Source organism: Sesamum indicum, linkage group LG5 (assembly GCF_026168435.1).
Source record: "Sesamum indicum cultivar Baizhima isolate 11 linkage group LG5, ASM2616843v1, whole genome shotgun sequence".
Taxonomy (NCBI): domain Eukaryota; kingdom Viridiplantae; phylum Streptophyta; class Magnoliopsida; order Lamiales; family Pedaliaceae; genus Sesamum; species Sesamum indicum.
This window is the reverse complement of record NC_142661.1, coordinates 689,435-702,988: the sequence shown is the minus strand read 5'-3', so window position 1 is coordinate 702,988 and position 13,554 is coordinate 689,435. Positions and strand designations below refer to the sequence as shown.

The 13,554-nt window shown below is 33.2% G+C and overlaps 1 protein-coding gene and 1 pseudogene across 1 annotated transcript; both read right to left on the bottom strand.

The window, feature by feature from the left end:
- Positions 1 to 4,059: 4,059 nt before the first annotated feature.
- LOC105162909 (PMP3 family protein At2g24040) lies at positions 4,060 to 4,685 on the bottom strand. Its single transcript, XM_011081084.3, has 2 exons — positions 4,457 to 4,685; positions 4,060 to 4,376 (listed from the first exon to the last, which is right to left on the bottom strand). Exons 1-2 carry the CDS (start codon positions 4,544 to 4,546, stop codon positions 4,251 to 4,253), a joined length of 216 nt encoding a protein of 71 aa, XP_011079386.1. The 5' UTR covers positions 4,547 to 4,685; the 3' UTR covers positions 4,060 to 4,250.
- Positions 4,686 to 9,813: 5,128 nt separating this feature from the next.
- On the bottom strand, positions 9,814 to 11,588 carry LOC148787981 (uncharacterized; annotated as a pseudogene).
- Between the last annotated feature and the right edge of the window lie 1,966 nt (positions 11,589 to 13,554).

The following is a 13,554-nucleotide window of genomic DNA, read 5'->3' as shown; positions in this document are numbered from 1 at the left end:
CAATTTCCACGATTAAGATGGACAAATAGTTAATTTTTGGGGTGTGGCAAGCCTATAGTGGTGGTTCTGTGTTTGTAAAATTTATTGGTTTTGTAGCAATGCACTATACACTGATTAGTTAGACGATTGACACATATCTTATTTTATCAATCATCCTTACACCAAATACATAGAATGCTGAATAGTTAGATGATTGACAACTTCAGATCTCATCGATTCACCATCTTCGCTCTACACGATAGGAACGAAGTATCCACAGGCTCTTATGCTCATGGCACTCTAGTTACAGTCCCTTTTCACCTTGTAAAGCTCAACATCATTGCAATGGTGAAAATCAAACCTCAGGGTGTATGGAATTTTCTTATACAAATTGGGTTAAGAAACACCAGATATTGTCAATCATATTACGTCAGTACAACGTAAATCTTACTAATAATGTGGTCTAGTCCACAATGTTTATGACTTGAAAACAAAACTATGAGTTTTCAGAAGCTACATTCTCGTGCAAAAGAAGGTCTGCTTCAAGTTCTGTTCACTGTCAGTCTCTCCATTGTCTTCATGCTCTATATTCCCAAGCATCTTGTTCTTGAGCAAGTTTATATGCAGAAATTTCAAGGACAGTTTAGATCTTTTATTATAAATGAGTGTCATATTAAGACTTTTTTAACCACTGTGTATACGCTGACTGGTCTGTTTGGCGATTATCATCTAATCAGTAAAGCCAAACGATAATGTAGTATACGAAATTGAAACTCCATCTGTTACAATATTATTGAAACTCGGGTTAATACTCCAAGCACGAGCTTTTTATAAAGTTTTATAAAGTTAATTATAATTAGACTCTTCCTGAAAATGTAAAACTATATTTTCTTTTTCAAAAAAATTTTGAATTTACATTGAGAACCCCTCATATCTCCGTTCCATTAGGGTTTGGGCGAAAAATATTGACGTTAGCAAAAAAATAATTACATAAATTTTTAATTAGGCCTCTCATTAATAATTTCATGTATATTTTTATACTTATTAAAGGGATAAATATAATATATATAGATGGAGCGAGGTTGGCTTCATTACAATATTTCCTTTATAAAGTACATAATTATTACAGAGAATGTTAAAATAGGGGTAAAATTAAAAATTTATGTAATTTTTTTCTAACATTAGCAATTTTTTATCCAAAATCTAACGAAATGAGCTCCAATGTAAATAGTAATTTTTAGAAGGGGTGTAAGTGTAGTTTTGAAATTTTTTTGAGGAAAAGTATAATATCATATTTTCAGAGGGACTAAGTATAATTTTAATTTTTAAAAAAATTAAAATTATATTTTTATAGAGGGTTTTAATATAATTAAAACTATTTTATATGAGCAGTGCAATATTTTTTTGGCATTTGTCATGTGAAGCATCAACAAAATAATATAGTAGTTCCTGTTTACTGAAATTTGAGAACAATAGATGCAAGTGAAAATGACAAAGAAGAAGATATGTACACATGAATTTTCGTTCAATTGGTGCAAATTGCAATTTACTCATATCTGATATGAAAAATAAGTAATTAGCCCCTTATGAAAAATAATATAGCAATTTATCTTTTCAATATTTAAAAAAGATCCAAATACCCTCTTCACGCGAGTGGTGTTGTGCACGCGCAGATTTTTTTTTTCTTTTTTAATTTTTTTTAATTATTTTATAACCGTTGGATCTTATATAAAAAGAATCAACGGTTCAAATCTTATATATTATTTATATATAAAATTTAAAATACAAATAATTAAAGAAAGAAAAGAAAAGAAAAATAACATGTTTTCCTCACGCAGTGCATGTATATTTATGTATTATTCATTGTATAAATCTATTTTTATAGTTTTTATATTTATTTTTGTAACTTGATAAATTTGAGGCATTGATTTGTATATCAAATATACACCGTTGATTTAAATAAAAAAAGATATAGACCATTAATTTGTTTATTGGAGCTAGACTATTGATGTACATAAAGCAGGATCTAACTATTTATAATTAAGGATATAACAATCATTTTATAGCAAAAAATGAAGCAAAATCGTACCCCACACGCGTGATGTAAACCGTTCATGTGAAGGAGGTGTTTTGCACATTTTCTTAAAATTTAGGGGGGTAAATTGATATTATGTTTTACACAAGGGGGTTAATTGTCCATTTTCTTTATCACAGTTAGATAAATTGCAATTTGTCCCGTTCAATTGTGCTGCTAAGTAAATTCATACAAGACCTGGTGCTTTGTGCACCGAATATGTGGATGTTTGCCACAAATCTCTCATCTTGGAAGTGTGGGGTGTGTGTCAACTATGTAACTAGCTCTTGTATTCCACACAGGGTATGGGATCTACAAGACCCTACTAAGAATGATTGGTCATTTAGCGTTCTGATCTCTCGTTTATGCTAAAGAATGAATGATTACCTCTTGGTTATTACTCGAATGAATGCTCAGCAGGTGAGCATTTACTACTTCATCATTAATGGAGGATCTTTCCTCACTAATGATTTGAACTCCCAAGTTCCACTTGACTGTAAAAAGAATGATTTACAGTCCTAGAACTAAAGACAGGTCTCATGTCTAACTCTATTTCCCTGCCTTAACATTGCTCGTGGATGTCGTCCATCTCTTCTCAAGGACAGAATGACACATTCTAACAACCAGGAGATGAAGCAATCCGTTTCCATTTAACCCCTACAAGGAACCACCAGAAGGAAAAGAAAGGCCTTCAGGTATTTTATATGCATGAGACACAAAAGAGAGTAGGAACTGCAAAGGAACGAACCTGCGGGAGGGTGGTCAAATGATTCATTTGATGCAGGTCATCTGGTAAACCAGCAACCCTTGAGGGCACTAGGACACTCAAAACTTCCATTAGAATCAAGACCTAACTTCCTGGACTACAACTGAAATCAGTATAGTTGTCCTCAAAAACTATTTTTTCTCTTTCCTTCGTAGTTATCAGAAGATACATTAACCAAGTAGGTCGATTGCCGTGGGAGACCAGGCAAGATTTGCGTCCATCACCACCTGGTGCCTAAGCAACTTAATCTTCACTGTTAAACTAATTCTACAAGCTAGTAATCTGCAACTGAACGAGACTCGTAATCTGCAGGTCTAATAACAGAGCTTGACGCTAATTGAAATTCAAAGTTTATCAGCTCAGGTTATGTGCTTTTCATCCATCTGTCAAGGTCTAGTTTTGGTCTTACAAAACCTCATCATTATCTTTATGCTATTTTTTTCCAACTTTTATATCATATGTGTAACCACTCCATCTATTCTAACCAGATTTAGCCTTTTACATGAGACAAAAATATACTCCCTCGTTTCCTAGTTGATAATTCTGTTTTCTTTTTGACACATCCATAAACAATTGCAATCCTTAAAAATAAAATTATTCTTTCTAATAATACTCCAGCAAAAAGTTGAAACTTCTTACATTTCCAGCTCTCACTAAAAACTTCATTGTAATTTTGAAAGGATTTAATGCAACTTACCCTCTTATGATATTGAAAATTAGCAAATTATCCCTCTATGCAAAATAATAGTAATTTGCCCCCTCTGTTTTAAAAAATGAAGCAATTTATCTCCCTGCCTAAGGAGGTAAATTGCTTTAATTTTAAAAACATAGGGAGGTAAATTGCTACATTTTGAAAAACACAGGGAGGTAAATCGCTATTTATTTCTCACAAGGAGGTTGTTTCCCTATTTTCCATAACACAGGTAGATAGATAGTAATTTACCCTAATTCGAAGTAAGATATTCAATATGGGACCATGAGAGTATGACATTACTACAGACTTAATGTTTGAGTATTATTAGAATTAATTATTGTTAAGCACGCATGAAATGCACATCATTTGAAAATGCTCAAAGAAAATGGTACCAATGATCTAAGCCACCCCCACCTACCTCAAAATCCAGGCTTCCACAATAGATCAAGGTCAAATTTTACCAAATCATCAGAATTCTAAAAGCTACATCAGCACAGTAAAATGAATAAAAATAGCTGCATCAGACCAAATAAGCAGACCTCACAATTTATAATCACAAGACTTCATATTCTACTTCAATTTGGATTCAAAGTAAAGCATATTATTCAGCAAAAAAGTCAATAACTTTGAGATAAATCAGACAATACATCCTGACATTTCCATATTAACAATCGGAAATCCTAAATACACAAGGAAATGACGAGATCACGAGGAAATCAAGGAAATCAGAAGTAGTACTAGGCGAGCTGGTAATAATCCCCACGGAATCTATCGCGATCGATGAAGACAATAGCGTAAAGGGCGTAAATTATCCCAGGAACGTACCCCAAAATAGTCAAAACCAAGCAGATGAAAAATTCCACCTGCAAAACCAACAATCCACAGAAATAAGCAAAACAACCATGAAAAACAGTGGGTCCTTTTGCATTATTGAAGTGCTTACGGAGCAGCAGCCATGACGGAGGCAAACGCCGAGGGGAGGAATGAGGATTGCGAGTAAGATCTCACAGAGGATTTCGCATCTTGATGCCATACTGATTTCGTGTTTTTCCCGATCTTTATTCTCCTCGATTCTTTGCTTCTGTTTCGCAAGAGAGAGATTTGACTTAGATTTCGTAGAGAGAGAAAGTACTGATCCGTCTGGAGATCAAATGGATATTCACATCTCCCAACATAGGAGGGATAAATCAATCAGTAATAGCAATTCCACCACGTGGACGATGACACCATTTTTTGGATTGTTTGTGGACATATGCAATTTCAATATTGGCAAAATATCACTTTTGGTCCCACTAGCTAGAGTTCTTCTCACTTGCAATCTCACGTTTCATGTGTTCAACATCTTTAGTCCCAAAATCCTATTTTTTTAACAGAAATGGTCCTATTTCGTTAACAACTAACGGAAACGGCACGTGATAAGTCACGTGCCGTTAGTCAATTGGGGCAAAATATCACTTTTGGTCCCACTAGATAGGACCCTTCTCACTTGCAGTCCCACGCTTTACGTGTTCAACACCTTTAGTCCCAAAACTCTATTTTTTTAACAGAAATAGTCATGTTTCGTTAACAACTAACGGAAACGACATGTGAGTTGTCACGTGCCGTTAGTCAACTGACAGCTGGCCAAAAAAATAAAGATCAGGCTTGCGTTAAGTTTTTGGAGGGAAAAAAAAAGCGACAAAAAAATATTTTTTCGCTATTTATATATGTAAATAACCCACAAACACCACACAAATATTTTTATCTTTTTTCATCACTTAATCTTGAGAGCAATAGGCTAAGGCCGTGTTTACCCCTCGGATTAGGCAGTATATACAGTGTAATCCAGTGCATCAGTCCGTTTACCTGAAAAATCGACGGCCCGTTACTGGCGATCCAAACCCGGTACATTGGTGGATTATTCGCCTAATACGGATCCAGGCAATGGGGGTGGGATTCGCATCCGAACCATCTATCCCAACATTTAAGTTATGTTGCTTTGACTATAATACCCTCAAATTAGTTGTTGAAATGACGAAGTTGGCCTTGTAGCACCCCCTACTTGCTACATCTAATTGTCACTCTTTCATACTTTCTTTAATTAGAACTCATTCTATAAATAATTCCCTTTCAACCCGTAAAATAAATTCTAATTTATCAATATAATATATATCACAAAAGATAATATATACCACCTAAAGTTTATATTTAATCACACTAGATGATCTCATGTGCATAACCTCAAGAAAAATAGTATCACAATTTGAACCACAACCCGATAAAAGACCAGAATATTTAACAACCAAACCGCTCAAAACTCTGACTTAAGATATCACGACTGAGCTACCTAATAAAGACGATGGCACCGCTCAAAGTCCAATGTGGCTAGACAATGTGATTTATCTCCTGAAAAATACGTGGCAAGGAATGAGCTGCCTACTCAATAAGTATAGCCAATCAGTCTATATATACACAGGCAATAATTCACGTAGAAGCAGTCACACCGACTAACGATCATTCGTCATATAGCAACATCAGATATAAGCAGTAATATATACTCACAACTGTAAATCAATCCACGACATAATATTCGACATTATCGTTTATTAGTTAATGGCCTCACTTACTCTAGTTGGAGTACATCAGTCAATGGTTTCGCTGGCCATCATCATATCATATACAGCACAGGATACCCATTGTATGTGATATCTCCGTACTCTTTTACTTCAGCTGTGTAGCAATATCAGCACAGGATATCGCAACAAACATGGTACCCCCACACCACCCCAGTGTGTAGCTAACAACACAGGATATTCTCCGCTGCTCGGAATACCCCGGTACCCTACCTACTATGGTACCTAGCTTAATTCATATATTTTTCATATCTCATTATCAATTACATCATCATCAATCACATTTTCATAAACCATTGATTGCGTTCTCAACTAGATAAGCCTCATCTTTTATCTCAATTCACGATCATCATTCTTTTCTTTATAATGTTTACTTCCTCAATAATAGCTCCCAATTTGATTTCATACTACAATTAATTATACGATCACGTAATCATACCACTCTCACGTCCAACCATTACAAACACATAATGACACATAATAATAATTCCACCAATATTAGGGTAATCTAATAAATAATCCACAACTAATTATGTAAACAATCAATATACGAAAGCCACGTATAATAATTTAAAGCCAAGTCCATGATCGCATCCAAGAAACCAATATATATAATATATACAATACTACACATATAGATATATATATAAATTCAATTAGCTATACTTCAATTTCAAGAGGGACTGCTCAACCCTCTACTTTGTCGTTGCATCCTATAATAGAACGTATAATCAATACATATATAGAATATCATAAACTTTAAATAAAATATTATATAATGTTTGTACATTTTCCACCAATTTTTTAATATTCTATTTATATTAAGGTCCAAATCCCTGTTCCATTTTCTTTTAAATAACTACATTTTCTAAACTTTTCAAACATATATTTAGTTTACCAAATAATTCATAAGAATTCATTTAATCAAACCCCTTATATATTTATAACTATCGTTTTTAATAACATCCGTAAATTATATTACCACTGAAACCTCATTTTTTTCCTCTTTAATAACATAATATTTTTTAAATATAATTTTCGAAACATTTCTATGAATTTTCTATCAATTTATCGTTTGCTATATAATTTAATTAAGAAACAATACATAAAATTATATATTTAGTTGATCATTCCGATGGAATTGTGTAAATTAGCAATAATAATAATTAAATCTAACAAATCTAATAATTTAATGAACCAACTATATCATTTTTATATCAAATGTGATATTTAATACGATGCTAATTTAAATAGCCAAAATTATAAAATACTCTGATTAAATAGTATAGTGCTCAATATAATTAATATTTAATAAACGAAATTATTATATTTTCTGCTTCTTCTTCGCTCGCAGAAAGAGAGAGATTGCAAATTTTGCTGAAGTAGTAATTTATTTATGTACTTTATATATGTGTGCTGGGAGAGGAGAGAGAAGTGAGGTGGGCTTGGCCGCCACTCTCATCCACTCTCTCTCTTCTCATAATTTTATATGCATATATCTATATACATATTATTATATATATATTTACATATATATATAATATTATTATTATTTTATTTATTTAATTAATTTTTTTAAAAAATATTCATTATGTCCTTCTTAATTTTCTTAATTAATATAATTTGCCCCCAAATATTATAACGAACTCTAATTTAATCCGTTCAAGTTTTATTTTAACTCAAATTCAGTCTATAATTTGTTCACTAATTAAATCTAAATTTTTAATAATTATCAATTAGTGTTCCAATTACGTGAAAAATTCTACGGATGTCACAGGTCTTGTACACACACCTACCGCCTTTACTTCACTCTCGCTTTTTTCATTTCAAACCATCATCTTCTCCACTTGTGCAAAATCCCGCGTTAAAGGGAACGTCTTCCAGGTTGCTACCGTCCTCATCGCCTCAAGGTGAGTTCATCGTCGCCATTTACTTCAATGTCGGTTAGGACGTTAGTGTGTACCTACGTATCTTACTCTAAAACACTGGGTTGTAACCTGTATCATCGTCAATGTCAACTTTTCCTGTAATATATATAATTTATATTGTTAATATTTTTTTTGTCTTTTTTGGAGTGGTGCAGGAATCATCGCTGGAGGTGCACTTGACGTTGTCTTGTGAGATTTGTTCGCATTCATTAAGGAACAAAATGTTGCAAGGTACTGTAAGACTTTTGGGGGATGTTTTGGCATATTTTGGATTTGTAAAGTGGTAGTATTTGACAGATTTTAAGCATGCAAAGTTACACTTTACAACACATTTCATTAATGATCAAAATTAGTGGATTTCAGTATATTTTCTATTTTTTTTGCAATTTAGTGCTTTTGTGCAATTTTAGTTTTCGTTTTTATTGCTTTCAGGATTTATACTTACACATTTAAACACAATATAAACTATAATTACTTGCAAAAAAGGCATATTTATTAGTTTTTTTACACATAATTCACCATTACTAAAAGGTCATCTAGTAATATATAAGAACATCCTTTTACACATAACTCATCATTACAATAGCATTGAATATTTGAAGTATTTTGAGATGTTTGTGACATCTTTTGGCCTATTACTCTCAAGATTAAGTGATGAAAAAAAGATGAAAATGTTGTGTGGTGTTTGTGAGTTATTTACATATATAAATAGCAAAAAAAATACTTTTTTGGTGCCTTGTTTTCCCTCCAAAAACTGAACACAAGCCTGATTTTTGTTTTTTTCGCCAGCTGCCAGTTGACTAACGGCACGTGACAATCACATGCCATTTCCGTTAGTTGTTAACAGAAAAGGACTATTTCTGTTAAAAAAAATAGGATTTTGGGACTAAAGGTGTTGAACAAGTAAAGCGTGAGACTGCAAATGAGAAGGGCCCTATCTAGTGGGACCCAAAGTAATATTTTGCCCCAGTTGACTAACGGCACGTGACAAGTTAGTTATAACGGAATATGACCATTTCTGTTAAAAAAAATAGGATTTTGGGACTAAAGGTGTTAAACACGTAAAGCGTGGGACTGCAAGTGAGAAGAGCCTTATCTAGTGGGACCAAAAGTGATATTTTGCCTTCAATATTTTTATTCTATGCCAACGCCAAATTATTAGAGTCGAGTTGAATATATTATTATTTAAATTATTTAAATTTCTAAAAATATATTTAAATTTAATTTAATTATTAATTTATCAAGCTCAAATAAATTTTAATTCGATTGAATATAAGTCAAATTGGATCACTAATTGAATTGAGATTGAGGCGAACTTAAAAGTTTATCAAATAAATTTTTTTTGTTCTAATTTGGTTCATTGAATTTCATGAATTGAATTGGAACGAGTTTTTATCTATCGATTTCAAATAAGTAGTTTGATTTATTTTTCAGTCAGAGTTGTCATTTTATATTTTATTATATAAAAGTTTAATATGAAGAAAATTATAGGGTGTTTGGATAGAATCATTTAAGAAATTTGATAGGTTCGTATATTTGATAAGATATTTTTAGAATTTATAAAATATTAAATTTTATTTGAAGATAAATTTTTAAAGTATTTAAAATAAAATAAGGGATTGCATACTTTTGTGTATGCCATAAAGATGTGATTGGTTAGAGAAGGATAAATGTTGGATAAAATGGGTAGTGGAATCAATTAAAGTTTATAACAAAGTGTTTAATTTGTAATTAGTTATTAATCCGTGCATTTGACGGAACTAGGGATGATCGAGAAGAATGTTGTAAGAAGTTTTGACATCTATAACATTAAATTATGTAGTCGATACCATGTCATCCATAGTTAATTGCATCCTTGTAATGCCGACAGCCCTTTGTCCTCCTTGATTAAAGCCTTGGATCATAAGGTGACTATTTGAGAGTTCATCTATGGGGATCCCTAATTCCTTCAAAATTCGTAGAGGTAAGATCTTAACTGTAGAGCCTCGATCAATCAATATTCTTGTTCACCTTTTTCACTCACGAGCGTACCCGGCCATGAATAAGGGACAATTATAAGGCTTATATCCGAGGAACAAATCTTCGTCCGTGAAAGTAATTGTGGACATACACTCATCAGCCTTGAAGGAATCTTTGTTTTCGAGTAGCTCATCCTTATTGATTGTGTGCGTGGCATCGCATGAAGCCTTTTTAACATCAGAAAATCCACACTTAGTTGACACAAGATTTGTTCTTGCAGAATCCTCTTCAAGAGAAATTTTACCTTGACGAGCCAATTGCATAACCATGTCCTTAAACACTAAGCAGTCTTGTATCGCATGCCCAACTAAGTGATGGTATTTGTAATATTTTGGATCATCCCTCCGTTCGGCTTCCTCAGGTTGCTTCATTTCTAGTAGATCAATAAGGTTAGCTTCCAACAAGTCATCAAATATTCTGGAGACATCAAAGTCAAGAAATAGATATTGTCTAGCTTGCATTTCTTTCAAAGTCAGTTTTCTTTGTGGCTTCTCGTAAGGAACATTATTATTTGGGGAAACATTGTCTTTTGCAATGCTCTTGAGCTTGAATAGCGCTACATTCATGGTCACTGATTCTTTGCTTGGAGCTTTTGGAAAAGGCTCGCCCCCTTTCTTTACTTTTCCTTGGTTCTGCTAGGTTCTCGGACCGGTAGTCACTCAACTCCGCTTGCTATCATACTTAACTCCATGTCATGTGCTCGAGTGGCTAATTCTTTGAAGGATTTGGGTAGGATTCCTTGGAGAATATACTGAAGGCCCCAATGCATCCCTTGAATGCACATCTCAATGGCGGAAGTTTTAGATAATCGATCTTTGCAATTAAGGCTCAGGTTCCTCCACCTATTGATATAATCAAAATTGGTTCTTTTTTCCACTGGCGAGAATTTGTAAGCTCCACCATGCTGACAGTTCGTCGAGTGCTATGGAAGCGATTTAGGAATTCGTGCTCTAGTTATTCCTATCCATCGATTGAGCCAGCCTTCGAGTCAGTATACCAGTCAAATGCATTGCCTTTCAACGATCGAACAAACTACTTGACTAGATGATCACCATATGTTCCTGCATTGTTGCACATTTCAACAAAATGAGCCACGTGTTGCTTATGATTGCCCTTGCCATCAAATTGCTGGAACTTTGGTGGCTGATAACCCACTGGCATCTTCAGGTTGTCAATCCTTTGAGTGTAAGGCTTGGAGTAAGTAAGGGATGACTTTGAGCTTCCCTCAATCTTGCTTCTAATGGTTCCTTCAATGAATTCTTTCAGTTGGTCCACAGGAATCAACCCGTCAATAAAATTAGTGCCACAAAAAATCTTCCCAAATGACTCCTCTCACTTAGTACGTGCAAAAGGATTTAGGCTCACCCAGCCATGCAAGCGAAGATGATGGAAATAAGTCTCCTCTGTCCACTCCTCGTTCTGTGTCTAGCTATTCCTTCACAACAAATGTGGTTCCAGTTATGGTGACAAATGCTACAACCATAGAGGAACAACCCGCAAGTTTGACAAGAGCCATTGAGGGACTTACAAAGCACGTTCGAGAGCAAGATGCTCAAATTGTTAGATTGATCAACAAGGCAAATAATATTGACACAAGCCATATCATAGGGAAACAAGTTGAGGCTCATGATGAAGCAAAGGGATCTAAAAAGCAACATTATACTGAGAAGGATAAGTCTGCAAAGGAGCTTCAAATTTCTTGTGTACCAAATTTGTGGCACTAATTTTATTGTGTTGAAGAATCACAACACAAATAAATTGTCACAAATAAAAATATATAGATTAAAATATTAACATGGGTACAATCTCTATCAATCCCTTGGTTCTTCTTTTTCAAATATATCTTTGACAAATTCAAAGGCTAAACTCTACGTAGATCTCCTTTAGACTTGAATTTGAATTTTTATAATATTAATTCGAGGGCTCACGCTTGTAATCCCGAATTAAACGATATAATGTTGACTTGGAATTTGATGATTTAAAAGTGGATTTGTCTTGGATCTTCTTGAAAGGATATTTGAATATTTATAATGGTAATTCGAGGGTTTAGCGCCTGTAATCCCAAATTAAATCCTATAATTTGTGGCGCACCTTTGACGAAAGAGTCGATCTCTACCTTGAACACCCTTGAATATTCTTAAGCTCGAAGAACTTCGTAGAGAGGATTATTTGGCCTTCTTCCCTTGCTTTGCTCTTTGTTCTCTTTCTCTGTGTGTCTGTATTTTGAATGAGCTCCAAGGACCCCTATATATAACTGTTAAGCAGGTGTAGTTGTGATGCACTTAAACACCTTGTATTATCTCTTTATAATTTAATTTAAAGAGACAAACACATTATATATTTGGAATATATGATTGGTCAACTTGATATTATCTCTTCAATATTTGTACTTTTAAAGAAATAAATATTACAAATATTTGTCTTGATTTGATTGGAGCGTACATATAGTTCCGCTTAATGTGACGCGTCTGATTGGTTCGAATCTTTGACTGCGACGTATCATTTGATTGGTAAAAATACTTCACTTTGACACTTGTCGGCCATTGATTTGATGACAAAATATATAATTGATAAATAATATATTTTATGATATTTGTCATTATTTAATTGGGTGCAAAATTAATTTATCTACACATACATTAATCTGTCGTGCATGAATTCTATATTAGAATATAAACCTTGGATCAAAATATTATATTATATTATTATTGACTAGGCGACTAGTGATAACTGGCGCTATGTATCACGTTCTTATACTTTCTTTTCCTTTTTCAATAGAGTACATTACAATATTTTTTTTTAAAAATTTGGTATAAATACTTTTTTGTTGTTTAATGAAAATATATAATATCTGGATGAAGGTATGAAATTATTAACTTTATCTTTATTGTATTTTTTCTTAAAACAAATTAAAAAAATCCAATTAGTTCATGAAAGAATTTCATAACTTTTTTAAAAAAAAAGTAAAATTATTCATAGTTATAATTGTATTTTGGTCAGTTTACCATAATAATGGTGGAATCTAACAAAAACTAATGCATTGAGATAATTGTTAGATGACTATTAAAATTATCGAATATTTATTGATATGTGCCAAAAACGCACACTTTAATAAATAATGCAAGCAAAAAATGTGGTGCTCGGTCCACTTGGAATGGAAAGTGGTGAAATAAATGCTAAAAAGTAAAAACAGTCAAATGAGTGAAGAAGAGAGTGTTTTGCTCAATTTTGTGTACAATAGAGAGATTGGTAATGAATTAAAGCTCTAAGTACGAAATTACAATGCTCCTTTAATCTAATATGGTAGCAAAAAAGTGAATATTGTAGTATGTGGGCGCAAAAAGTGTAGAACATATCAAAAGCATGTGAAAACATATGGACATATGAACGTGTGTTTGTCCTCTATTCCTTTCATTCTCCCGTTGGGTGGGGGGGGGGGGCGCTCTATTTATAGAAAACCACAAGGTTGTTGAAGATAGGTC